Source organism: Chiloscyllium plagiosum, chromosome 2 (assembly GCF_004010195.1).
Source record: "Chiloscyllium plagiosum isolate BGI_BamShark_2017 chromosome 2, ASM401019v2, whole genome shotgun sequence".
NCBI classification, from domain to species: domain Eukaryota; kingdom Metazoa; phylum Chordata; class Chondrichthyes; order Orectolobiformes; family Hemiscylliidae; genus Chiloscyllium; species Chiloscyllium plagiosum.
In genome coordinates this window covers 34,500,820-34,527,834 of record NC_057711.1, presented here as the reverse complement: position 1 = coordinate 34,527,834, position 27,015 = coordinate 34,500,820, and the positions used below count along the sequence as shown (strand labels likewise).

At 39.4% G+C, this 27,015-nt stretch overlaps 1 protein-coding gene across 1 annotated transcript in view; it reads right to left on the bottom strand.

Moving 5' to 3' along the window:
- The window catches only part of LOC122556187 (ceramide transfer protein), a 79,146-nt gene that overhangs the window by 12,847 nt on the left and 39,284 nt on the right, over positions 1-27,015 (bottom strand). Inside the window, exons 6-11 of the mRNA XM_043702720.1 lie at positions 26,107-26,190; positions 21,119-21,276; positions 19,208-19,300; positions 17,739-17,825; positions 17,471-17,563; positions 16,064-16,138 (exon numbers count right to left, since the gene is read on the bottom strand). Of these exons, the coding sequence (XP_043558655.1) occupies positions 16,064-16,138; positions 17,471-17,563; positions 17,739-17,825; positions 19,208-19,300; positions 21,119-21,276; positions 26,107-26,190 (590 nt within the window). The remainder of the gene's footprint in view (positions 1-16,063; positions 16,139-17,470; positions 17,564-17,738; positions 17,826-19,207; positions 19,301-21,118; positions 21,277-26,106; positions 26,191-27,015) is intronic.

Here is a 27,015-nt window from a genome sequence, read left to right as displayed (position 1 = left end):
TTCTTCCTTAAGTTTGAAACTATCCATCAGATTACCTTCACGTCTGCTTCTCTGCAACAAAAATGTTTTCTTCAAATGGAAAAAACTGTGCGCCTTGCTCTCATTACTTTTACTGCACAGTATTCTTGATTGAGTCATGGCAGCAGCTAAGACAAAACTTTGCTTTATACATGGTTTGCATTTCAGCTAAAGCAACTTAGCATATGCTTTGTTTTCAAAATGGCCTGATTGACAAGGAAGTTTGGCTTGCAATAAACTATCAATAATCTATCATGTTACAGCTAGACAAGACATTGGTAAGACCACATTTGGAGTGCTGCATATAATTCTGGCTGCCCTGCTATAGGATAGGCATTATAAAACCGGAAAGGTTGCAGAAAGGATTTACAAGGATATCAAGACTGGAAGGTTTGAGTTATAAGGACAGGCTGATAGCTGCGACATTTTTCACTGGACCTAAGGGTAGAAGCTTAAGGGTAACTTTATAGTGGTTTATAAAATCATGCGGGGCATAGATAAGGTAAATAGTCAAGGTCTTTTTCCCGGGTAGGGGAGTTGGTAGAAAGAAAGGGAGGCAGCAGGGCTGGAAAGGGAGCGTGGGATGGTTATTTGAAATTCGAGATCTCAGAGTCATAGACAGAGATGAACAACCTGTCCATGCCAGCCAGTTATCCCAACCCAATCCAGTCCCACCTATCAGCACCCAGCCAATATCCCTCCAAACCCTTCCTATCATATACACATCAAAATGCCTTTTAAATGTTGCAATTGTACCAGCCTCCACCACTTCCTGTGGCAGGTCATTCCAAACACGTACCACCCTCTGCCTGAAAGAGTTGCCCCTTAGGTCTCTTTTATATCTTCCCCCTCTCACCCTAAACCTATGCCCTCTCGTTCTGGACTCCCTGACCCCAGGGAAAAGACTTCACCTATTTATCTTATCCATGCCCCTCAATTTTGTAAACCTTTAAGGTCACCCCTCAGCCTCTGACGATCCAGGGAAAAACAGCCCCAGCCTGTTCAACTTCTCCCTCTAGCTCAAATCCTCCAACCCTGGCAACATCCTTGTAAATCTTTTCTGAACGCTTTCAAGTTTCACACCATCTTTCCGATAGGAAGGAGACCAGAACTGCATGCAATATTCCAACAGTGGCCTAACCAATGTCCTGTACAGCCGCAACATGACCTCCCAACTCCTGTACTCAATACTCTGACTGATAAAGGAAAGCGTACCAAACGCCTTCTTCACTATCCTATCTACCTGCGACTCCACTTTCAAGGAGCTATGAACCTACACTCCAAGGTCTCTTTGTTCAGCAACACTCCCTAGGACCTGACCATTAAGTGTATAAGTCCTGCTAGGATTGGCTTTCCCAAATGTTAACGAGAGTGAGGACTAATTCAGCAGAGGTGGAGGAGGGTATCGGAGATGGTGGTTGGAGGACACAGATGGGGTAATAGATGGGTCTCTGTTGGAGCTGAAAAAACTGAGGGCCTACAGGCCGTAACTGTGCGGTATGGACATGTATAAAGACTGCATATCCACTGTGAAGCAGCAGCATTGGAGGGCCTGGGAATTGGAAGTTGTTGAAGAGGTGGAGCGCACGTGCGTGTTCCAGCTGTAGGTGGGAAGCGCCTGGACCACTGATCTCTCCAGCTGAAACAAGAGGCACAGAAGTGTGAATGACACTCCAAGATCCAAGCTTCATTCGCTGTCCAAATGTAATAAAAGACTTTTCTTTGATCTTTTCCTACCCTAGTCCCACCAGTGCCAACAATACCTTAACATATACAATCATTACGTAGCTAGGTTTTCAACACTTTCACCACCCATAAACAAGTCACTCAGCGATTATATCCAAGCCTTCATCCATATTGAGGCTAACATCGACAATGTTTCTCCTCTTCAATTTCCAAAGGACTCCCAGAATAAACATATTTACCTCTCCCATTTTGCAGATTTTTTCTCGGCTCTTTGTTGCAACCTGCTCTTCACTGCATAGCCACATGTTGCACACACCCTCTTAAATTTTCTCAACCATCCTCAACTATGCTCCTTCATTTTAGTATATTCTCTTCAACTGTGACTCCGGTTACTTATTAACTCCCATCTGTCCTGTAAGTCAGGTATCCACTCACTTTTAACCATCTTGCAAAGAAAGTAAAGATGTTTCTATGTTAAGAACATTGTGTACAGTAATGTAACAGATTAGCTTTACTAGAAAGCACTATGCTGCTCTCTGGTGAAATGAAGCGGGTTCTACATTTACAATCAACAAACAAAAATAAATTTAATCACCTGGTTCATAAGCCACATTATGAAAGATGTGGTAACTGCAATTTTGAAATGTATAAACATGTGTAACCATTCAACTTTCAAAAGCCTATATTGCTTTATGTCTTATGAATATAATGTCATGCTTAACCATGGGCATCAACTTGTACACGTGCAATGATATCACAAAGTATAGGGACCTCTTCAACTCTACTAAAATCAAACAAGGAATACCAGTGTCAAAACACTCACCATTCCAGTTACCGGATGAAGGAAGAACTATAATGATATAATTTAAAATAATGCAGCTAGTTTGCAGGAAACATGGAAATCCTGAGTGATGAGTGGGCAATTGTGCAACCATAACAAACCTTTCATTGGTAAATAGATAATCCCATTAGATTAAGTTTCAATTACTTGGAGATTGCAGAAGCCCAATATCAAATTATATAACCGACAATTAATCTCCAGCATCCAATGATGAAAAAGTGATGCGGCCTTAAACAATTCTGTCAAGATAAAATTGCTTAATATCTTTATGATTGAAAGGCATTAATCTGTTTTGAAGAGTAAACTCAAAGCATGCAACCCAAGAAAATCTCAAAACTTTGGAACAATTTGGCAACTCCATCATCAGGGAAAAAGGTCCATGAATCTCAGTGGTACTGACAGTAGGCAGTCAATGATCTTCAAAAGTGATGAATCTATTAAATAACAAGTTCCACTCGTCTGCAAAAATGTCACTGACAAAGCGTTCATCACTCTTGGCGAACCCTTAGAATTATTGTTCTTTTACTGTTTACTCAAGTATAACGTTTTTGCTGAGATTGGTTCTTGGACCATCTATTCTACTTTACAAATATGATGGGGAACATGGAACAAATTAATGCCAAGACGTCAGATCTGCCACAATCAGAGCAAAGTTGCAAACGTTGACACTTTGTGAAAGTGCATACTTTTAGATGCTAATATTTGTCTGATTGGGAAGACCACATTAAAAAGGTGGCTCCCTAAATCTTAAAGATTCCTACAATACCTATTTACTGAATATAACAATTAATCCCAATGTACAGTGGAATTAAATGGCATGAGTTTGAATCAATGATATTAAGGTGTGAAACTAAGCTCATTAAACTAGTAATTTGTAGACAAATAAACTATTACAATCATTGCAAAAAGTCAATTACATCTTTAAGGGAAGGAAATCTGAACCCCTGCTTAGTCTGCCTCACAGATGAACCTTTAAGCAATAAATGCTGCTTTTTCCACATATTCTCAAACTAAAGGTTTAAAATACCATTTTCAGGCAGAATAAAGAACATAATGGAGATTGTTTTAAGGTTCTAATAGTTTTACTTGAATTCTGAATTTCTATTCAATTGGTCTTCAAACATGACTTCCTTAAAAGGCTTATAGATCTGTGGGAACAAGAGCACGACACAACTATACACAGAATACTAACTGTTGATTATTCCAATGTCCTTTTCTGTACGTGTTATACATTATCTAGAGAATTACCCAGAGGATTTTAAAGCATGGTCCATACAAAATGTACAACTTTTGCTCGTGAATAACTTTTACTAGGTAGCATTGGGTAAATCTAGCACAAACCACGCCATCTCCCCTCAATAATCCATGTTATTACTACAAATACAGGGTCTGTATGATTGAAGGAAACATTTGCTGTATGTGGAATGCTTCTGAAGACATGGCAATAGTTGAAGTAAATATGGAGGGAAGTTCAGGGGCTCTAAGTTTTCTCCTCTCAACACCCTCACTGGAGTTCATAGTTAAGCCAACTAGCCAACCACCTCTACTACTCAGTCCCCTCTGCCAGTAGAGATTGTAAAACGGTTCCCTTTCTATATGTATTGCCCATTGCACATCTGCATTACAGCGCAAAAAAAACTCATTAAAATTTACAAAAGATATCTTCTCTGGCATTGACATCTCTCCCCATTATAGAATGGTTACACCACACAGGAAACAATTTGGTAGGTTGTGAGTTTGTGCTGACCTTTAAAGAAACAATTCACCCAGTACCATTCCACCAATGTTTCCCCTCAGTTCTGCATTACCTTCTCTTTCAGATAAGAATCCAATTTTCTCTTGAATGTGATTGAACCTACTTAAGCAGGGCACTCTTAGTACATGTAATGTTTTTCCTTAATGTTGCCATCACCTCTTCTGCCAATTCTATTAAATCTTAAACATTGTTAAAGGAGACAAAGTCAAAACTTGTTTTCAAGTTTAAAACTATAACAAACTTTGTCTTGAAATCTCTGCCCCTGTAAAGTAAGCCTAAGATGCCTGTCGCAGTTGCACATGGCTGAATAGGACGAAATAGTTATGCCGGGTTTTCTTTTTAACTGATACAGACAATCAATGGAAATTTTAGCTTACACAGTATTTCAGATAGCTCAAATCATGGCATCCACAGCCAGACAACAAAATGTTTCTAAGTCTTAGTAAGATGGGACAAGAATGCAAACCGTAAGACTTTGATAAGGCAGCTCCAATGAAAGCCATTAGATTGGAGATTGCAGATTTTTATGAAATAGAAAAAGGGAACAAGTGACTATCTGGGATGAGGCATTTTAAATAATTATAATTGCATATAAGAGTAGACACATTCTTACAAGAATAAGTTAAAATTTTAGACATTGGGGAATTAAAGTTTTGTAGGTAATTAGCCTTGGATGCAGAGACTAGTTTCAGTAAACACCCTTGAAGAAACTTATATTTCCATGAGCAAGATCAGAACAACAAAAAGATTTAAACAAAATATTTTCGTATGAGTACCAAGAGACAAATAATGTAGCAAGGGGGACAAACTATTTTGAAACAGGGTCACTCTGACTCGAGAGAGTGAGCAACTGTCACTTCACAAGTCAAATCAGGGGGTAAGCTGTTCCCAAAATTGCTAGCTTTGTCACTGAATCATAGTACTAGGTTTAACTATGTATAACTTTATAAGTAACTTTATTTTGGAGCTGCTATTACTTTTGCCAAGTCTATTCAGTCTTAAACATTGCTAAAAGGAGACAGTCAAAACTTTTTGTTTACAAGTTTATACAATTATAATAAAATATTATAACAATTGATAGAAATTAACATCCTTTAATGTTCTGTACTAATGTCAGCAAAAGTTGTGAATTGCATAACCAAATTTGAAGAGTCATTAGCAAGAAGTATAAGATGTAGCTGGCAAACAAGTCGGAAGGAACAGGACATAAATCAAAGTTGGAACGCAGTCAACAATCCCTAGAACCCAAAGGCAGGTGATGGAATTCTGGCAAATATCATGAGATAATGGGAGGACCTAAAGTGGACCATGAAGTTGTCTATCAATGATAGTGTATTCACAGGGGCGTCTGTCAAGCACTGATGTCAACGTTTCATGTAACCATTGTAGCGCGGTAGGTGTAAATATCCTGCACTTTACTGGGAAAGGTAGAGTGTGTCACTGGGAGGAGAAAGTGAGGTCTGCAGACGCTGGAGATCAAAGCTGAAACTTTATTGCTGGAACAAGCAGGTCAGGCAGCATCTAGGGAACAGAAGATTCGACGTTTCGGGCACATGCCCTTCTTCAAAGTGTGTCACTGACCTTTGATCTGAGCTATAATTGAGGGGGCAAGTGGGCCCCACGTGAAAGCCAGACTTGGAGCAATCTTCAGTGTCTCTCATACATATGGTCAGTTTTCCTCAAAATTCACTAACACTTCAAGTATTATACCATCTGAAAATTCTAAAATTGCACCGTGCAGAGAAGGATCTAGGTCGTGAAAAGTATATGCTCTAAGACCAATTCCGAGGGCCTCTATACCTTTGATTCAATGAGCTGACCTTTCTCACGAGTCTGTTGCAATCATATTATGAGCTATGAAGACTTCAAATTCACAATGCTAAACTCACAAGTAACACCTTCCTAGGAAATAGCAACTGAAGGAAAAAAATAATAATATATTTAAGAAAGGAAAAGGAAAGCCTGAAATGGGTGGCAAAACCAACCATGGGCATAAGTATTAAAGAAAAGATGTGTGTCCATGGTTGGTTTGCCGTTCAGAAAAGACATTTTACATGCACGGCCCAGTGTATAAATGGAAGGCTGGGCAAGTTCATTACCTGGACATATGGTTTGTGATGTGGGTGATGCTAACAGTATGGGTTTAACTCCCACTCTGGCTGAGGTTACAATGAAGGCTTGGTGACCCTCAGGTTAAAGCATCAACTGTCTCTCTAATGAGAGAGTAACCCTGTGTTCTGTTAAGATTTATCTAAAGTTTGACTCATGACACTTCACCTGTCGCTCAGCTGAAATCATTATACTTTAAGCATGAGTGCTTACACAGTACAATACTTCACTAAAATGAAATGGTACATGTGACCATGGTACATATTTTGATCATGTTAACATTTCAAAAGATGAAAAGATCTTCATGCAGTGGTCAGTGGCTTGGACATCTTTAATTGCTCATCAACACATACCAATACTATCCCCCAGTAACCTGTGGTAGAATCTGAGCAAACCAGTGTCGGTGGAAGAACTGCAGCAACCAAATGGATGAAAATCAACAAAGTTTAATTCCTAATGGTATTCCAACCAAGGTCCAAAAGACCATAAGACATCGGAGTAGAAATTAGGCCATTCGGCCCACTGAGTCTGTTCCACCATTCAATCATGACTGATAAGTTTCTCAACTCTATTCTCCTGCCTTCCTCCTGTAACACTTGATCCACTTGCTAATTAAGAACCGATCTTAAACATACTCAATTACCTGGTCTCCACAGCCTTCTGTGGCCACGAACTCCACAGATTCACTAATCTCTGGCTGAAGTTTCTCATGATCTCCATTCTAAAGGGTCTTCCCTTTACTTGAAGGTTGTGCCCTTGGGTCCTAGTCTCTCCTACCAATGGAAACATCTTCCCAACATCCACTCTGTCCAGATCTTAAAAGCTGGAGGGCTTTTGCTCACATTAAGACACCATAACTCATCCTAGGGATTTGCAAACCCCTCTGTCTCTTCAATAGAGTCACCAAAACAAAATGTATTACCTAAAATACTTTTCAGCCAAATATTCCACCTCTGATATGTGGTGAAGGATAGATTCTGGATAATGTCAAGCACTTTCCTTTTCATGGCAGCCACCTCTCCTAAAAAGGTCGGTGTCAACTAGGGCTCCAAATTCAGATCATCTGCGCCAGCTCAGCCTTCTACAAATTGCAGCAGTGAATGTTTGACAACCATGTTCTCCACAAGTCAACAAAAGTCATGGTGTACATAGCAATAGTGATCACAATACCTGCCCTGCAGTGAGACCTGGACTGTGCATCAGAGACATCAGAAATTCCATCAACATTTCAGCCACTTCCTCTGGACTCAAAGGTGAAACTGCTAAACAAAATTAGTGTGTTTCTTGCTCCACAAACAAATGTTCAGTAAAACTCCTACAAAATAAATTACATTGGACAAGACAGTGTCTGGCTGGCCAAAAGTATACCCCCTGCCAGGTCCTGTTTTCTCAACTCTGGAATAGCCAGTATTACAGGGGAGGACAAAGGAAACACTACTCAAGCTCTATGTGAAATGTGGTAGCATTGACATTAATGACTGGAGAAGCTTACCTAAATGCAGTCAACCTGTCCATAAAGCTGCACCATATTTTGAGTCCAAATGTCTGGGTAATGAGAGACAGCGAAGAAAAGGAAGCAAATCCTGCATTTTAGATCCAACAACCTCATGAGATATTCTCTTCTCTTACCCAATTGATCCATTCAGTCACAAAACCAAACCTGACCAAATCTCCTGGCCCTGAATAGACATCATTGTTGAATTGTGGGACAGATGAAGACAACAAAATGTAAGGTAACTGAATACCTTACTTCAGCCTTATAAATGTTACTTTAAATTGTCAATTTTCAACTTCTTTGGATCAAACACCAAACAATAGAAAAAGGGAAACACAGCAATGCTCATCAGCTAATCAACTCTCAGCTATCCTGCGATGTTACCATTTGACTTCTTTTTACTTCTTCAAACCCTGCCACATCCAGGTCATAGCAAAGGAGAGACTTGGTATCAGCAAAGTCCTCACCAACTCTGTTGCTTTTCAAAAATAAAAGCTCAATACTCAGACAATGCATCAGGACAGATGCAATAGTAGGTGGGGAGTGGAAGTATACAGATCCTTAGGAATTGGGCAATAGGTTTAGACAGTAGATTTGGATCGGCTCAGGCTTGGAGGGCCAAAGGGCCTCTTCCTGGACTGTAAATTTTCTTTGTTTCTTTGATCTTTGTTCCATTGTTTCTGGCTCTTGTTTAGCTCTAATTTCACCAATCTAAATCAAAGCCACAAAAACTCAAACAATGACTTCCCACCACTACTTGAACAACTCAGGACTGACCCAAGGATTAGCCCTCTTAAATTTATGCTGTCACTTAGCAATACCTTGTAAGCAGAAGGACATTGGAACATTGAACAATGAAGCAGGAGTAGGCCATTTGGCCCTTTCAATCTGCTCTGCTATTCATTACAATTATAGCTGATCTCCCAACTCAGTACCCTCTTCCTGCTTTCACCCCATACACTTTGATCGCTTTAGCCCTAAGAACTATATCCAACTCCTCTTTGAAAACATTCAATGACTTGGCCTCAATTGTTTTCTGTGGCAGAGAATTCCACAGGCTGACCACTCCCCTAGCAAAGAAATTGCTTCTCATCTCAGTCCTAAAGGACCTTGTATCCTTCGAATGTAACCCCTGGATCTGGACTCCCTAGTGATTGGGAACATCCTTCCTGTGTTTATCCTGTCTAGTCCTGTAAGACTTTGAGAGGTTTGAGAGACTCACCCCTCATTCTTCTGAACTCCAATGAATGTAATCCTAATCAAATCCACTCTCTCTTCATACTTCAGTCCTACTATCCCAGGAATTAGTCTGGTAAATCTTGGTTGCACTCCTTCCATAGACCAAAACTGAACACAATACTCCAGGGGTGTAGCCTCACCAAGATCCTTCACAATTGCAGCAAGATACCTTTGCTCCTATACTTAAAATTCTCTTGTTGCTCAACATACTGATGGTTGAGCTAACTCCATGCAATTGCCTGGATGGCCGGCTTGCAATACAGAATTACACCAACAGCACAGGTTCAATTCCTGCACTGGCTGAAGATGCCATGAAGGTTCCACCTTCTCAACCTCACCCCTTGATCCAAGCATGGTGACAGTCAGTTTAAACTCTCCACCAATCATCACTCCCTAATGAGAGGGCAGCCCTGTGGTGAGACTAGGGAAACACTACCCTTATGAAGGCAGAACCAAATTATGTATGGATTTGTTCCCCATTACAACTCCCCCCATTTGGAGCAGGTTATTCTCAGGAAAGAGATTTTATCCTCTTTCGCCAAAAGAAACCCAGATACTGAAAGGAGGCATTTTTGGAAGACTTAATGGTGGTGGTGTTTAAAGAGTATCCACACACCACCCTAGAATAAATTTGATATCACAGCAAGAATTTACCATTTGCATTCATTACCCATGATCAATTGTCACTGACAGTCTACTAATTCTATAACCTCTGCTGGCAATCGCATCAAGTGTCTAGATTTATATGAAGCTACAGCAGTAGTGCATGCAACAAAATGAACATTGAAACACTTGTTGCAATTGAATAAAAGTCTAAATATCTTGTTCAAGATTCAAAGCAATCAGTATAAAATCATTGCAAATACAAAAATTGATTTTGCAAGCTTTTCTCATGATAGTCCCACATCACAGCATCTTTTCTACTACAGATGAACCCATTCAATTAGTTTACAAATCCAAAGATTTTCCAACATCAGTTCTAAACTTCTTTTTCTATTTAAACTCACATTCATTACACCTCTGTCACCACTTAGCTTTATGTAGTAACTTGAACGGCTTCATTACACAATGGCAAAAATCTGCCCCTAATGGATATATAGTACACCAGAAAATTTTGAATGAAGCATCCCAATGCTCGAACCGACCAAGGGTCTTGTTACACCAGTGGCAGAATTCACTATGGTGTTTTAGAAAGCTTAAATCTATTTCTAAGGACATGAAATCCAAAGAGGAAGTGAAATAGTGAATAAATCAAACTTGACACAGCATTTGGATCAATCCTTGTATTACTGCATATCATAAATTCAAACCTTTTCTACATTAAAAAATCTATTTTATGAAATAGAATAGTCACCTATCTTGTTTGGAGTCGGCAATCTCCTACTTCCTGCATGTTATTTCATGTTTTGTTGACGTGGAAAACATTCTTTGTATATAAATACTCAACAGCTTTGTATAAAAATACTGAAGATGGCCAGTACTGCCAAATGTGACACTTCCATAAAAGCTTAAGATTAGTAATACCATGCTATTAAAAGGTCTTTTAACCACCAGTGGAAACATAGCCAACAACAGTTATGCATTCAAAATGGACCTGGTGTTTGTGATTTTTGAGACGATTTGTAGCTCAGGTTGAGATTCAGGTTATAAGTTTGCTCACTGAGCAGGAAGGTTTGTTTCCAGATGTTTCGTCACCATGCTAGGCAGCATCACCAGTGAGCCCCCAGTGAAGTGCTGGTGTTCCATCCCTTTTTCTGTTTGTGTGTCTTGGTCTATTAAGGTGGGTGATGTCATTTCTGGTTCTAACAGTTTGGTAAATAGGGTCCAAATCTGCGTTTATTGATGGAGCTCCGGTTTGAATGCCAGGCCTCTAGGAATTATTTTGCGTGTCTCTGTTTAGCCTGTCCTAGGATGGACGTGTTGCCCCAGTCAAAGTGGTGTCCTTCTTTGTCTGTAAGGATACTAGTAATAGTGGGTCATGTCTTTTGGTGTCAACACCTTCGACACACAGGTAAGGTAAGCTCTAGAAGGACTCAATAGACAGAAATATTGTAATCCTACCTGCAGACAAAGGGTGCATGACTGTCATCCTTAACATAACACAGGACACTGAAAAGACAAAGTCACTGCTCGCAGATACTGACACTTAGGTGGCGATAGACCCGACTCCACAGCTAGATTCTCAGCTTCATTGAAGCAGCTTCATAAATTAGGCCAGATTAACAAGACTGATCTCCAAACAATGAAACCTGATGGAGCCAACACACTCACTTCTAACGATTACCCAAGGTAGACAAACCAATGGTTTTGAAATTTGAATTTTGGTAAATTTTAGTTGGAGGGTTTTATCCGACTAGTATTACAGAAGGGGAAGGTAAAAGATAGGTTAGAGGAAGGTACTGTAAATAACTTAGAATAATTATTCTGTTATACTTGAATAAAATTGTTAATTTTTACTTTAAATAGTTCTTGGACTCTCAAATGTTCACAGATTACTGAACAGGATAAATCTTGTGTTGCTGGTTTGATATAACCAGGAGGGTTTACCCAGTGACATAACACGGGCAAAGGAACTCCATCGAAAACTGAAATACCTCGAAGACTCATGCCACTCCACCCAAGGTCCAAACTTGTGTGTGTATTGATGGAGTTCCGGTATGAATGCCAGGCCTCCAGGAACGCCTGAGTGCGTCTCTGTTTAGCCTGTCTGAGGATGGATGTGTTGTCCCAGTCGAAATGGGACACCCGAACACCAAAGACACCAAGATAGAAGAGGACAACATAATAGTCTCCTTTGACGTTAAATAGCCCAATTCACATCAATTAACATCAACCTGGCCAAAAAAAACACTTACCCCACTACTAGACGAACCAAGGACACAAACACCAGACAGCACCAACTTCATCAGCAAGGACAACATCCTGAAGCTAGTAGAAATGTGCCTCGCTACCCACTTCACCTTAAATGACACTACCTAGTAACAAATCAACGGAACACCCATGGAATCATCAATATTAGGCTTCTCAGCAGAAGCAGTAATGCAAAGACTTGAATGAACAGCCCTCTACATGGTCCAGCCCAAACTCTGAGTCTGCTACATGGATGACACCTTTGTCATCACAAAACGGAACAAATTAGAGGAAACCTACATTACCATCATCAACATCCTTACTGGCATAAATTTCACAAAACCAGAACAGACTTCCCTTCCTAGATGTCACAGTGGAACAAACAGTTAATGGAGAATGGCAGACCAACATCTACAGGAAAACAACACACAAAGACCAGATACTTAACTGCAGAAGCAATCATCCCAACACCCACAAACAGAGCTGCATCAGGACATTAGTTAAACAGGCTACAACATATTGCAGCACTCAGGAACTATGAGCAGCAGAAGAAAAATACCTATACAACATATTCAAGAAGAACGGGTACCCGATAATCACAGCCCAATCCTTAAACAACAGACCCAAACAAGTAGACACAACATAGTCAGAAACCCTAGCCACACTATCATACAAAGACATCTCTGAGATGACTGCCAGACTACCCCAGTCCCTTGGCATCATGGTAGCTGACCAAACCTACCAACACACAAACAGCTACTGATGAACCTAAAAGGACCCTATACCAACAACCAGCAAAACAAATGTCATATACAAAATACCCTGCAACAAACACTAAATTGGACAGGCAAGCAGGAAACTAGCCACCAGGATACACGAACACCAACTAGCCACCAAAAGACATGACCACCATCACTAGTATCCTTACATACAGATGAAGGAGGACACCAGTTCGACTGGGACAACATATCCATCCTAGAGACAAGCATGGAAATTCCAAGAGGCCTGGCATTCAAACCACAACTCCATCAATAAACACATTGATTTGGACCCCATTTACCAAACTCTTAGCAAAAAAACTGGAAACGATATGACCAACCTTAATAGATCAAGACACAAACAGAAAGCATGACAGAACACCAGAGCTTCACTGGAGGCTCACTGATGTTGCTAAGCAAGGTGATAAAACATCTGAAAACAAACCTGCCAGCTCAGTGAATAAACTTATAACCAGTACCTGTGCCTGGGACTGGAAAAGCAATGTTCTTCTAGGACTGATACATTAAGTTTTGGGAACAGATTAGCCACAGAAGAGTTGGGCATTTTCTCCGATAATGCAGTGCATCACACAACTGTCACAGTGCAGAAGGGGCCAGTTTGCACCGCAATTGAATGATTCATTCACCTAGTGCCATTCCCCAAATTTTCCCTATAAGCCTGCACTTTATCCTTCTCAGGCAATAGAAAAGAAATAGAGTAGCTTGCTAAGCCAGTTTAGAATCAAGCACATGCTGTGGATCTGCTATCACATGAAGGCCAGGCTAAAAGATCACTGATTCTTTTCTCTAAAGGCCATCATTGAACCAGATGGTTACAACAATCCAATACATTCCTCATGGCCACTATTCAAAACGTACACTTATGCATGCAGGGTGCGTACACGCATGCATAGAGTCATAGAGATATACAGCATGGAAACAGACCCTTCGGTCCAACCATATATTCTAGAACCTGGGTACTGTCTCAGATTGAGGGACAAACCAAGGCTGCCCACATCAAATGCAAAGGACACAAAATTTTTCAAGCAATGTTGAATATTGCAAGGATATCCAACAAAACATACAGTAACTCTCAGCAACAAAACAGCACATCTTGTCACTGTCCTAAATGTAAAAATGAATTAAGAAACATGTAAATTTAAGAATGATTTGAAGGATGTTGAATCAGGAAGATATCAAATAATTTTCCCCATTAACATTAAGGAGACATCCTATAAAGGTTTGGCAACAGTACACTCAAAGTCCTGCAGCTCAGGAAAACATTCAGATACTAGCTGGTTAATTCTTTGCATAGGATTTTCAGGCAGAAGAATATGCATAGTGTTGTTTTTATACAAGCAGCTTTTGGTCAAGCTTAAAAATAACTATTGATACCTGTTAAAATTTTAAGAGCACTTGATGTATGGTTATGTAAAATGAAGAGGGTAAACAGGCACAATTATTGACAACTCTCCCAGGTAACTACTCATTGGATTGTGCTCTGTTCAGTTTTAGAACAGCTGACAGTGGTGAGGGTAGAAAGTAATTACCTGCCTTAAGAATTTTCTCCCTGGTACAAACCGGGGCTGATTTCAAAACAGACTAGAAGTTTTGCAGCAGGCAAATATCCTTCACTAGGTAGAACCGATAAACAGTTTACAAAAAGAAGATCAAATGCCATTGACACAAATATGTATGTTCCCCACCTTCTGCCAATGCACTTTTGCCTTTGTAAGTGTGCAAGTACTTTTGAGAAACAGCAAACTAACTTATAATTTGTTAAAATTGAACACAAAAGTATAATTCAAAAAAACAAACAAACCTATTCTTTCATGTCTTAAATTGCCAGCAGTTTTGAAAAGGATTTTGAAAAATGCGTTGTTTATATTAATAGTATTCAACTGTTTCACCCACTTTCCTCACAATGTACTTAATGATGGGCTTTTTGCCTAGCTTTTACCAGGACTATGAGAACTGGGGCAGTAAGAACTCCATAATCTGAAGGACAATGTCAAGAGTACACAAAAGCTTATGTCTGCTGGGACTTACCTTAAGTTCACATGGTAGACACTGACAAGATTACAAACTCCTTAAATTCCTTAAATTAACATGGTACTTTTGTTATCTACCCAAGTATGTAACAATCACAGAAACTGGTGAAACTAGGTCTGGACAGAAAGCAGAGCTGACATTTCAAGTCAGGCAATTCTCTAAACTACTTCTTTCTTCCAACAGATGCTGCCAGACCTGCTGAGTTTCACAAGCAATTTCTGTTTGCGCTTCTGATCTCCGGCATCTGCAGCTTTTAAATTTATGTATGATCATTGTTGTATTTGTCAATAAAATAGGACCTTAAAGATGCTTCCAGGAAGATGTCACCTATCGCCATCAACCTCTTCAAAAGAAGAAAGTTTAGGGCACTGCCCTAATGGGATACTTAGTGCTTTAATAGCTGTCCAGATTGAGAAACTTTAAGATTGAGGATATGTGGTTGGTAGTATACTGCAATCAGAATTCAACTTGGTCACATTCCACAGTCAAAAATAATTAATGTTTGGGATTGGGAGAGAAGTGACCAAAGAACAAAAGATGACAAACTTAACTGCAACAGGGCATGGTTCTCCCAACAGGAGAAACAAAACCTGTAGGTGGTCCTGCTTCAAAAATGATGATTCTAAAACAGTGAAAAATAACTAAGGCACAATTTTCTAAGAAAAGACAACGTGTTAAGTGAATTTCTTTTCGTCTCATGAGGATGAAGCAAATTTCCAACTATACAAAGAAGGTAAACAGCTAAAAATGATTGAAATTTAGTTGCAATAGTTACATTTCTAAAACTAGAAGCTTTCAGCAAGTCACATGTATAAGTGAGTTTAAAGGCTTTCAGAACATTGCATTAGTAATGGTAGGTTTACGGTATGGCATGCCGTTATGTTACTATACCAGTGATGCTTGGATTAACGTATTCCATAGAAATGCTAACAGCACACAATTGTATTTCACAGCCAAGCTGTAATTTGGCTCTTTTCTTCCTTAATATCAAAGCAACGTTGAAAACGAGGGCATAAAGTTTGATTTGAAGAAATGTTATGTAATTCTTTACTCAAATTTTAATAAATTGATGTTCATGACAAGAGCAATTTTTAAATATTACTGCAAGAGTGTCATGCAGCTGGTACACTGTCATAGGTCAGGGAATAAGTTATAGTCAGCAAACATCACCAACACTATGAAGATGTAGACGCAAACCCAGGTGAAGTAGTCAAGAGAAGTGAGCTGCAGAGAAGGACCACTCTGAGTTTGTACAGTACCTGGGTGCTGAATCTGTGATCATCTGAGGCACTGACTAGATCAATGGAAGACATGGAGGAAGAGCGACTAAAGGGCTACCACAGAGACAGACAAAGAAAAACCCAGTTCAGAACAACAGCACAACAAGGCATTCAAACATTAACCTCACCACAAAAAAATGCATTAAAGAGCCAATAAGCTTTAAAGAAATGACAACAGCCGCAATGATATCATGCAACTATGTACCATACTCATGGAATCCTGAAGTCGACAATTCTACGATAATAGCCACAATCAAGTGCAAATATTTGATGCCTTATCTTTTAAGTACATAAAACAACTAGTGCCTTGTTTTAAAAATGATTGTGATGCATATAAAAGGTAGTATATGAGCCAACAAGCACATATTATAGTACTTCTGCACAACATTTTTGTCTCAACTACTTCTGATATTGGAAAAAAGTATTAGCTTTAGTGATCTGGTGAAATCCACAAAATCCTTATGCAAAGCTTTCTCTTAAATATTACTTTTCAAAAATTGAAGGCATTTAGATATATTCTTAATAATCCTCCAGATAAAAAGACTGAAAAATGGCAAAAGTAACTATCGTTTTCATACAAGTAAAATAGTTTGTCAACTGCAAAAACAAATTTCATTTAAAATGTTGCAATGGCCTTAAACTGGTTTCATATGTTGTAGAGCTAAAAATGTACATCAATTCTTTACCAGCTTGCAAATGCAAAATCAAATGGATTTCACTATTAATAAAACTGGTTCATCAAAACAAATTACGATAAAGAAACGAAGGAAAAGAGATCTCACTGCCACAATAGAAAACAATCACGACAACTTCTGAATGGCATTTAGAATGAGATAGTTGAGAAGAAGAAAGTTTCCAATAACTTTCAAAGTCCCTCATTTTTATGCATTGAGCAAACAGAATCAACAATTAGAATGGATGACCAAATTTACACATCATGTACCATGACCATGGATTTTTGGATCACATCACCCAAGGGATGACTAGTTCAGGCTTTTCAGCACATCCTGTTTATTTCATTGACACCGAATTTCAAAATTCCCTCTTTTCCCCCTCCCATGCTGATACTTCGCACCAGGCAGAGAGTCTGGTTACATTTATGAAAGTATCAACTAACCAACACTACCACAAGCAGTGCTTCAGTGACATCACAGGAGGAGTCGGCAACTAACTGGAGTGCAAATCCTCACATTGCATTCTCCATAGGAACTGCTGATTTCAGCCTTCTCCAATAAAAAGTTTAAAACAATTATATACTTTTTCAAAATTTTTATTTATAGATTAGAATCTCAGCGGCAAATGAGGATTTTGCTAGCAAAATACACAGAGTAATGCCAATACTAAAACAATTTCCTACATACCAATGAAATGATCAGGTCACCATACCTGTTTGGCAAATCTGTGTACACCAACTGCCGTGAAGGAATCACCAAATGGTAGAGCAGCTGACCAATGAATTCTTGACTTCTCCGTGTGAGACTAAAAATTGAAATTATTACAGAACTCAGTTACAAACCAAAAGTACCACTGATTCTTCGATCTGACTGATGTTGCGATGAGCAAAAGCGCATGCCAAAAAGGCTTTAGTGATTGCAGAAGGTTGATTAGAATATATAAAACATGAAATAATTTTAGAACTACAATGGAAAAATACCTGTTCTTCAATTTTGTCTTGTCTGTCAAGAGCAGCTTCAACAGCATCAAAGAATTCTTCCTCATTTATCAAACTGTTCGGACCTTCCTAATAAAGCAAAGCATTCCAATAAAAAAAGTGAGCTGAAGGGACTTGCATTCATATACTCTCTTCACATCTCAAATACCTTAAAAACACTGGATTTACAATGAATTACTTTGAAACACAGCAGGTCATATAGTGCAATCCCAATACTAATATAGAATAAACAGCAACTACAAAGACTCTACAAACAGCAACAGAATAACAGTTAAATAAAACAAAAAGCAGAAATTCCTGGAGAAACTCAGCAGGCCAAGCAGCACCTGTAGAAATAAAGTAAAGATAATGCTTCAAAGTCCAATGACATTTCAGATGTTCAGGGGAATGAGGAAGGGTTTCTGGACTCACTGTTAACGCTGTCTCCACAGATGCTGCCAGATCCATTGGTTTCTCTAGCAAATTCTACTTTTGTTTACTAACAGTTAATCTGCTTTTGTGCTACTGGTTGAGGTTAAACAGAACACTTCAAATTTCATCATGGGATCTTTAATAGCCACTAAAATAGACAAGCACTTTAATTTTAATACTTGAAAGAATTTTTAAAACAGAAAAATGTATCAAGAAATGCAGCATTGCACCAGCTTTGGTCTGTCAGCCAGGATTTGCAGATTGTAGCACACAGCTCACTTCAGCAAGGAACTCATCAGAACGTTTTGAGCGGATGAGTGCAGAAATTAGTTGAGCTGGGCCCATCAGGAGATGTGCTGTTTAATAACTTTTAGATCAGCAAACCCAATATTAGTTTTGTTTTAAAATAAAAAAATTAAATGAGACAGGATAGATATATCTCCAGAACCTTATGTTTATTAGTCCAGGCGTTGGAATGGTTTACCACAATTAACCAAGTTCCTTGCTCCCATTGTCATTTGGTGATCCCTAAAAGGAAGTCTTTTACATGAAAACTGGATGGTAACAGGATCAAGTCCTAGTTACATGACTTCACCAATTGCTCAATTGTGAAGAAAGGTAATGTAAGGAAAGATATTGAAATGCAACAATAAAATCATAACCAGCTTCAATCAGCATGTTTATAAATTGTGGGAGATTCAAACGTAAAAATCAAAGTAGGCTCAAAACTTCGCTAAAATAAACAAACTTTCAAAGATACTGTCTAATGTCCATGTCGTCAAAATGTTCACAACTAGGAAGGCGTTCAATCAATAAAACCCAACATTCCCAGCGTTCAAGACAGTTACTCTGTGGGAAAAATCCTAAGTACTGTTGACTGGTATGTGGAAACAAGTTTGGTAAGCCACAAGATTTCCTATCACTATTTTCTTTTTGGGTTATCTTTCTATTCAATCCAGACAGCCAGAATTTGACAGCAAGCTCAAAAAAAGCCAAGCAATTTGGCTGGAGGGAAACGGATTGACAATTTGAATTCTTACCTCATAATCAGGTCCACCAAAGTGGCATTTTTTCTTAAGCTCTGACAATGCATTCTTGTAAGCATCTTCCACTCTTCGCCTCTTTTCAATTTCCTGGAAGTTCAAAGATTAAAAGTACATATATTTTTCAGTTGACTGTGCATCAGACGTTGTACAAGATTTACAAAAAAACTATTTGCAGCTCAGTGGCCATTTAGTTTATACATTAATTATATAACAAATAAAGTTCACACACAAAATATAATACGTCAAACCTTGTCCCAATGACAGACAGCTGTGTCTCGTAAGTCTCATTCCAAACTACAGGGCTTCCACTTTTCACTCAGTCCAGATAGGTAAATTGCTGTTCATATTTTAAATTGTCTTTACAGAACAAAGTTACACTTTCTTCTTTTACAGAAGAAATATACACCAGTTCCTTAAGGTATTAGGGCAGACGATTAAGAAAGGACATGGTATACTTGCCTTTATTAGTTGAGGCATACAGTTTGAACAGTTAGCTTATGCAGGAAAGGTTGGTTAGGCCATAGCTAGGAATATTGTGCGCAGTTCTGGAATCAACATTATAGGAGACATGTGATAGCACTAAAGAAGGTACAAAGGAGATTTACCAGTTGGTGCCTGGGTTGAAGAATTTCACTTCGGTAGAGAGTTTGGACAGTCTGAGGTTGTTTTTCTTTGAGCAGAGGAGATGGAGAGGTGACATGATTGTGATGCACAAAATTATGGAGGGATATAGATGGGAAGAAACTTCTCTTCGGAGAGGGATTAATGACTAGGGGGCATAGATTTAAGTTAAGTTAATGGGCAGAATGTATAGAGGGGTGAGAGAAAAAACTTTTTCACCTCGAGAGTGGAGGCAATCTGGAACTCACTGCCCGTAATGGCGGTAGAGGCAGAAACGTTCAACATTGAAGCAGTTAGATGTGGACTTGCAATGCCAAGGCATACAAGACTATGGGCCAAATGCTGAAAAATATGTTAGAATATTTGAATGGCTGTTTTTTGACTGATCTAGATGCAATGTGGGACCCTTTTCTGTGTTACAGATCTTTGATTCTATAAAGACCAAAGACAATGCTTCAAAGGAGCTTCATTTGAAGTGGGGCAGCATTGGCATTAATGACTGGGAACCCCATCCTAATCATTCAATTTGATGACAATCAAGCTGAGTCTGATGCTTTATGAAGTTTAGCAGCTGAAAAAAAAGGAAAGGAAGGAAATCAAGTACTGCACTCCAATCCCACTATTTTGTGGAACATTCTGTCCCATTTTCCCAAGATCTGAGTGTCAAGGATTTGACCTCTTCAGTCACAAGAACACCCAAGGCAGGAATTCACAAACCTGAGTAGATTTTATCCTTTAATTCAGGTACAGCCAGCAACAACGACGACAAAAGGAACTGAGTTTTTTAAACATCATTTTTGTGTACAAAAGCTAGCATCAAGAAACATTAAAGGCCTGGACATGCCTCTTGAAGATAGCAATATCACAGCATCATTGCTGGGACAAATATTCCAGGAAATAGGTTACTTTGTAGTCAGTATGAGAGGAAATGTAACTTTTTTTGTGAAAGATAACAATATCTGAGAAGCTTAAAGTTCTCCTTTCTACATCATACAATCATTCATTGACATGATTTTTTTCCCCAATTTAACTCGTGCACAAACATAATCCTGAGATCACTACGTACTACCTCAAACGAACTCATTTCTCTGCAAACCTACAACCTACTCTACTATGTCAACTGGTTTTTCTCCCTTTAGAGATTTTCCACCTGTTTGCTTGTTTCTCATGCTTTCATATGTCTCTACAAAGAAAAAATACATTGTTACACACACAATGATAAGTATTTGTGGAAATTCATAATTTTAAAACCAAAATATTGTCAACTGATTCTTTCAATGTTACCTTATCAATTCTCTTCTGCCAGCTGTCTTCTCGCTTTACCATCAGTTCAATGCAGTGAGAAAGTGTAGCCAGAATTCCTGCTGTAGTAGCCTTGAAGGTGATTGCTTCACCTTTAAAATCTATTCCATTAATCCCTTTGGGTGTCACACATGGAAATACTGTACAGTGGATATCAAAATACATACAAGATTCTGAGAATGTAAAACTCAATTGGTTGAAAGAAAGCCGGGACAGTAACATGTAAATCAGTTAATAATCTTTATAAACAAAAATACAACACCAAAATAATAGATGATGTAAAAGTTCAAGTATTTCGTAACATAAGACCCATTTTCAAATGATAGGTTCATTTCACATTTTTCAACAGTGAAAGGAAGGATCATTGAAGCCATTCATTCAAGGTCACAAGAAGCCCAGTTCGAGAAACACAATAATTGTTTTGCTTCAGCAGCTTTGTTTCAATTGAAAAAATATTTTATTACTCTGACATTCACGGTTGGTGCGTTGCCTCCCAGGTGCCAGGGTTCGTGAGGTCTCTGATCGTGTTTCTGGGATCCTTAAGGGGGAGGGGGAGCAGCCCCAAGTCGTGGTCCACATAGGCACCAACGACATAGGTAGGAAGAGAGATGGGGATATAAGGCAGAAATTCAGGGAGCCAGGATGGAAGCTTAGAGCTAGGACGAACAGAGTTGTTGTCTCTGGTTTGTTGCCAGTGCCATGTGCTAGTTAGGCGAGGAATAGGGAGAGAGGGGAGTTGAACACGTGGCTACAGGGAGGATGCAGGAGGGAGGGTTTTGGGTTCTTGGATAATTGGGGCTCTTTCTGGGGTAGTGGGACATCTACAAGCAGGATGGTCTTCATCTGAACTAGAGGGGTACCAATATCCTGGGGGGGAAATTCGCGAAGGCTATTGGGGTGGGTTTAAACTAATCCAGCAGGGGGATGGGAACCTAAATTGTAGTTCGGGTATAGAAAAGGTTGAGAGTAGGGAAGTCCAAAATCAAGTTTCAGGGATGCAAGATGACGCAAGCATGAGGTTGGTTTGAAGTGTGTCTACTTCAACGCCAGGAGCATCCGGAATAAGATGGTTGAACTTGCAGCATGGGTTGGTACCTGGGATTTCGATGCCGTGGCCATTTCGGAGACATGGATAGAGCAGGGACAGGAATGGTTGTTGCAGGTTCCAGGATTTAGATGTTTCAGTAAGAACAGAGAGATGGTCAAAGAGGGAGAGTTATGGCTTTGTTGGTCAAGGACAGTAGTACAGTTGCAGAAAGGATGTTTGGGGACTCGTCAACTGAGGTAGTATGGGCTGAGGTTAGAAACAGGAAAGTAGAAGTCACCCTGTTGGGAGTTTTCTATAGGCCTCTGAATAGTTCTAGAGATGTAGCGGAAAGGTTAGCAGAGATGATTCTCGATAGGAGTGAGAGAGACAGCGTAGTTGTCATGGGGGACTTCAACTTTCCAAATATTGACTGGGAACACTATAGTAGGAGTACTATAGTATAGATAGGTCAGTTTTTGTCCAGTGTGTGCAGGAGGGCTTCCTGACACAGTATGTAGTCAGGCCAGCAAGGGGTGAAGCTACATTAGATTTGGTACTGGGTAATGAGCCCGGCCAGGTGTTAAGACTGGAAGTAGGTGAGCACTTTGGTGGTCGCGATCACAATTCCATTATGTTTACTTTAGTGATAGAAAGGGATAGGTGTATACCACTGGGCAAGAGTTACAGCTGTGGGAAAGGCAATTACGATGCAATTAGGCAAGATTTAGGAAGCATAGGATGGGGAAGGAAACTGCAGGGGATGGGCACATTAGAAATGTGGAGCTTATTCAAGGAAAAGCTCCTGAGTGTCCTAGATAAGTATGTACTTGTCAGGCAGGGAGGATGCTGTAGAGTGCGGGAGCTGTGGTTTACGAAGGAAGTTCTTGGCAGATAGGATTCAGGGTAAACCCGAAGGCTTTCTATAGGTATTTAAGGAATAAAGGAACGACAGGAGTAAGATTAGGGCCAATCAAGGATAGTACGGGGAAGTTGCGTTTAGGGTCAGGGGAGATAAATAAATATTTTTCGACAGTATTCACTCTAGAAAATGACAATGTTGTCGAGGAGAATACTGAGATACAGGCTACTAGACTCGGTGGGATTGAGGTTCACAAGGAAGAGGTATTAGAAATCCTGCAGAGTGTGAAAATAGATAAGTCCCCTGGGCCAGATGGGATTTATCCTAGGATCCTCTGGGAAGCCAGAGAGGAGATTGCTGAGCCTTTGGCATTGATCTTTAAATCATCATTGTCTACAGGAATAGTGCCAGAAGACTGGAGGATAGCAAATGTGGTTCCCCTGTTCAAGAAGGGGAGTAGAGACAACCCTGGTAATTACAGACCAGTGAGCCTTCCTTCAGTTATTGGTAAAGTATTGGAAAAGGTTATAAGAGATAGGATATATAATCTAGAAAATAATAATTTGATTAGGGATAGTCAGCGCGGTTTTGTGAAGGGTAGGTTGTGCCTCACAAACCTATTGAGTTCATTGAGAAGGTGACCAAACAGATAGATGAGTGTAAACCGGTTGATGAGGTGTATATGGATTTCAGCTAGCTTTCGATAAGGTTCCCCACAGTAGGCTATTGTACAAAATGCGGAGGAATGGGATTGTGGGAGATATAGCAGTTTGGATTAGTAATTGGCTTGCTGAAAGAAGACAGAGGGTGGTGGTTGATGGGAAATGTTCATCCTGGAGTCCAGTTATTAGTGGTGTACCGCAAGGGCCGGTGTTGGGTCCACTGCTGTTCGTCATTTTTATAAACTACCGGGATGAGGGCGTAGAAGGGTGGGTTAGTAAACTTGCAGATGACACTAAGGTCGATGGAGTTGTGGATAGTGACGAAGGATGTTGTAGGTTACAGACAGACATAGATAAGCTGCAGAGCTGGGCTGACAGGTGGCAAATGGAGTTTAATGCGGACAAGTTTAACGTGATCCACTTTGGTCAGAGAAACCGGAATGCAAAGTACTGGGCTAATGGTAAAATTCTTAGTAGATGAGCAGAGAGATCTCTATGTCCAGGTACACAGATACTTGAAAGTTCCACACAGATTGACAGAGTTGTTAAGAAGGCACATAGTGTTTTAGCTTTTATTAATGGATCAAGTTCCGGAACCACGAGGCTACAGCTGTACAAAACCCTGGTGCGGCTGCATTCTAAGAAGGATGTGGAAGCTTTGGAAAGGTGCAGAGGAGATTTACTAGAAGGTTGCCTGGTATGGAGGGAAGGTCTTACGAGGAACGGCTGAGGGACTTGAGGCTGTTTTCGTTAGAGAGAAGGTTGAGAGGCGACTTAATAGAGACACATAAGATAATCAGATTTGGAGATGCCGGTGTTGGACTGGGGTGTACAAAGTTAGAAATCACACAACACCAAGTTATAGTCCATCAGGTTTAATTGGAAGCACACTAGCTTTCGGAGCAACGCTCCTTCACCTGGTGTTGTGTGATTTTTAAGATAATCAGAGGGTTTGATAGGGTGGACAGGGAGAGGCTTTTTCCAAGTATAGTGACGGCAAGCACGAGGGGGCATAGCTTTAAATTGAGGCGTGATAGATATAGGACAGACGTCAGAGGTAGTTTCTTTACTCAGAGTAGTAAGGGTATGGATTGCTTTGCCTGCAACGGTAGTAGATTCACCAACTTTAAGTACATTTAAGTTGTCATTGGACAAGCATATGGATGTACATGGAATAATGTAGGTTAGATGGGCTTCAGATTGGTATGACGGGTCGGCGCAACATCGAGGGCTGAAGGGATGTACTGCGCTGTAATGTTCTATGTTCATCTTCATAACTTGAGGTAAAATTGTTAGGACATGACGAAGGGCCCATTTAATCCCTATAATCTTCCATGCATAGTCATAGCAGTTTAGTGAGAAGAGCATATAGTGGAGACGATGATTTTCACCAAATCATGTAGAGATCGAAAGTAGTCTTGCTAACCATATTTGCCATTTAACCATAAAAAGATATCATAAGAAGGGTACGCCCCTGTGTATGTCAGAAAAGGGTCATTAACTCACTCAAAAATTCTGGGGAAGATGAACTTTGCCCTTGCAACTTCAAATTTGAGCGATCACCACAGAGTATTTTCTTTATTTCACTGAGGCACGGTGGCTCAGTGGTTAGCACTGCTGCCTCACAGGGTAAGTTGCTCTTCGGAGGGTCCGTGTGGACTGATTGGGTCGAAGGGCCCGTTTCCAAGCTGTAGGAAATCTAATCTAATCTAATCTAATCTAATTACTTTAAGAATGCCTTCAATCAAGAAACCACATGAAAACATTATATTGGAGGGAAAAAAAACAGAATGGCAATGAACCATTGGGCGAATTGTGCAAAGCATTTGAAAGTTTAGTCAAGAAGATGAGTTTGATAAAGTTTTGGAAGAAGTACAAAGAAAGTATATTAATAGGCAAAATTGTTTCACATCAATGAGTCTTCCCAAAAGCATAATTAGTGGGAGATTTTACAATGTAATCTCAGGTGAGAAGTACAATACAAAATACACTATTCAGTAAACCCTTCACTTCTCTTCTAAAAATCATTATATTTTGCAACATACTGTAATACGGTGAATGTCGAAACAACCATAATTGACCAATGTTTTTAATATCATAGTTATATTCAAATAAATAAAAATAGTGTATGTCGTGAATTATTTTTATAGATCACCACAATTTAGCATCAGCAGCCAAGGGAATATTTCAGTAAAGTAATTATCTACTAAAATGGTATGAAATCTGCTCATAAGATTGAAAGGATCTGGTTTACACATCCAAAAGTCCAGTCAGTGATACAGCACAGAAATGAATTTTTTTTGGAAAAACATACTAATTTAAAAGCAGTAGAAACGTTTTTCATACACAAATATTAAATGTACTACACTAAAAAGTTAGAGCAGTAAAGCAATTAAGCTGCAAATTTTAAAAAAGTACTTGCATTTCTCTTTGCTGCCATTATTATTATGTATAAAATCGCCATCCGACCGCGTGGTTGGAAAAGCATCTTCATCATCTTCCACTACTAAAACAGGAGATTTGAACATTTGATATATTATTCCAGACTTCTGCCAAATAAACCAATTTTTACTCAGCTTCTATATCAGCGTCAGCCTCATCTTCCTACCAGTCCAAGCACGTACACTGCATTCACACATTCCAATAACAGCAGTCTTTAAGTGTTGAGTTTTATGAATGATGCTAAGCTGATGAAAAGCTACAATAGTTACACTTGAATTTCTCTGTATCCATGACTGGTACCAACACTGTTACAGTTACAGAGCAGCACTACCAGGAACGTTGATAAAACAGTTTACCAATGCTCCCAAGGTCTTAACGTATAACTTCAGATATTAACTCTTTACTACAAAATTGGAAAACATACCCAAGAAAGTTTGAACTTTGCTGCGAAAAGTTTAATTCTTGTTATTTAGATTTGTTATGTTTCAAAAGCTTCATAAGAGATAAATATTGCAGTTTAATACCCTAACGACCTGATATATCCACTGAAGTACTGTTTTCTCTGAAAGACAGTAAACACTAGCCTCAAATAGTTACATGAGTAAAATTAAGACTTTTCAAACAAGATTAAAACAGGTATGCAACTCCAAACTTCCAGTAAACCAAACTTTTGTTTTGCAGGGTTTAATTCTGAAAACATTAAAAACCCAAATTATTCTAATTTCTAGAATTGCATGAAAACTCAAAAACATCCAGGTGTTGAGTGAAACGAAGAAATATAGTTGACGTGCTGCTCTGGTCATTTTTCATTTCTTTCTTAAATTCATTAATAAGAATTGCATTTCTTTTTCCCCCCCAAAAGGTATTCTGAAATCATACTGCACCAACA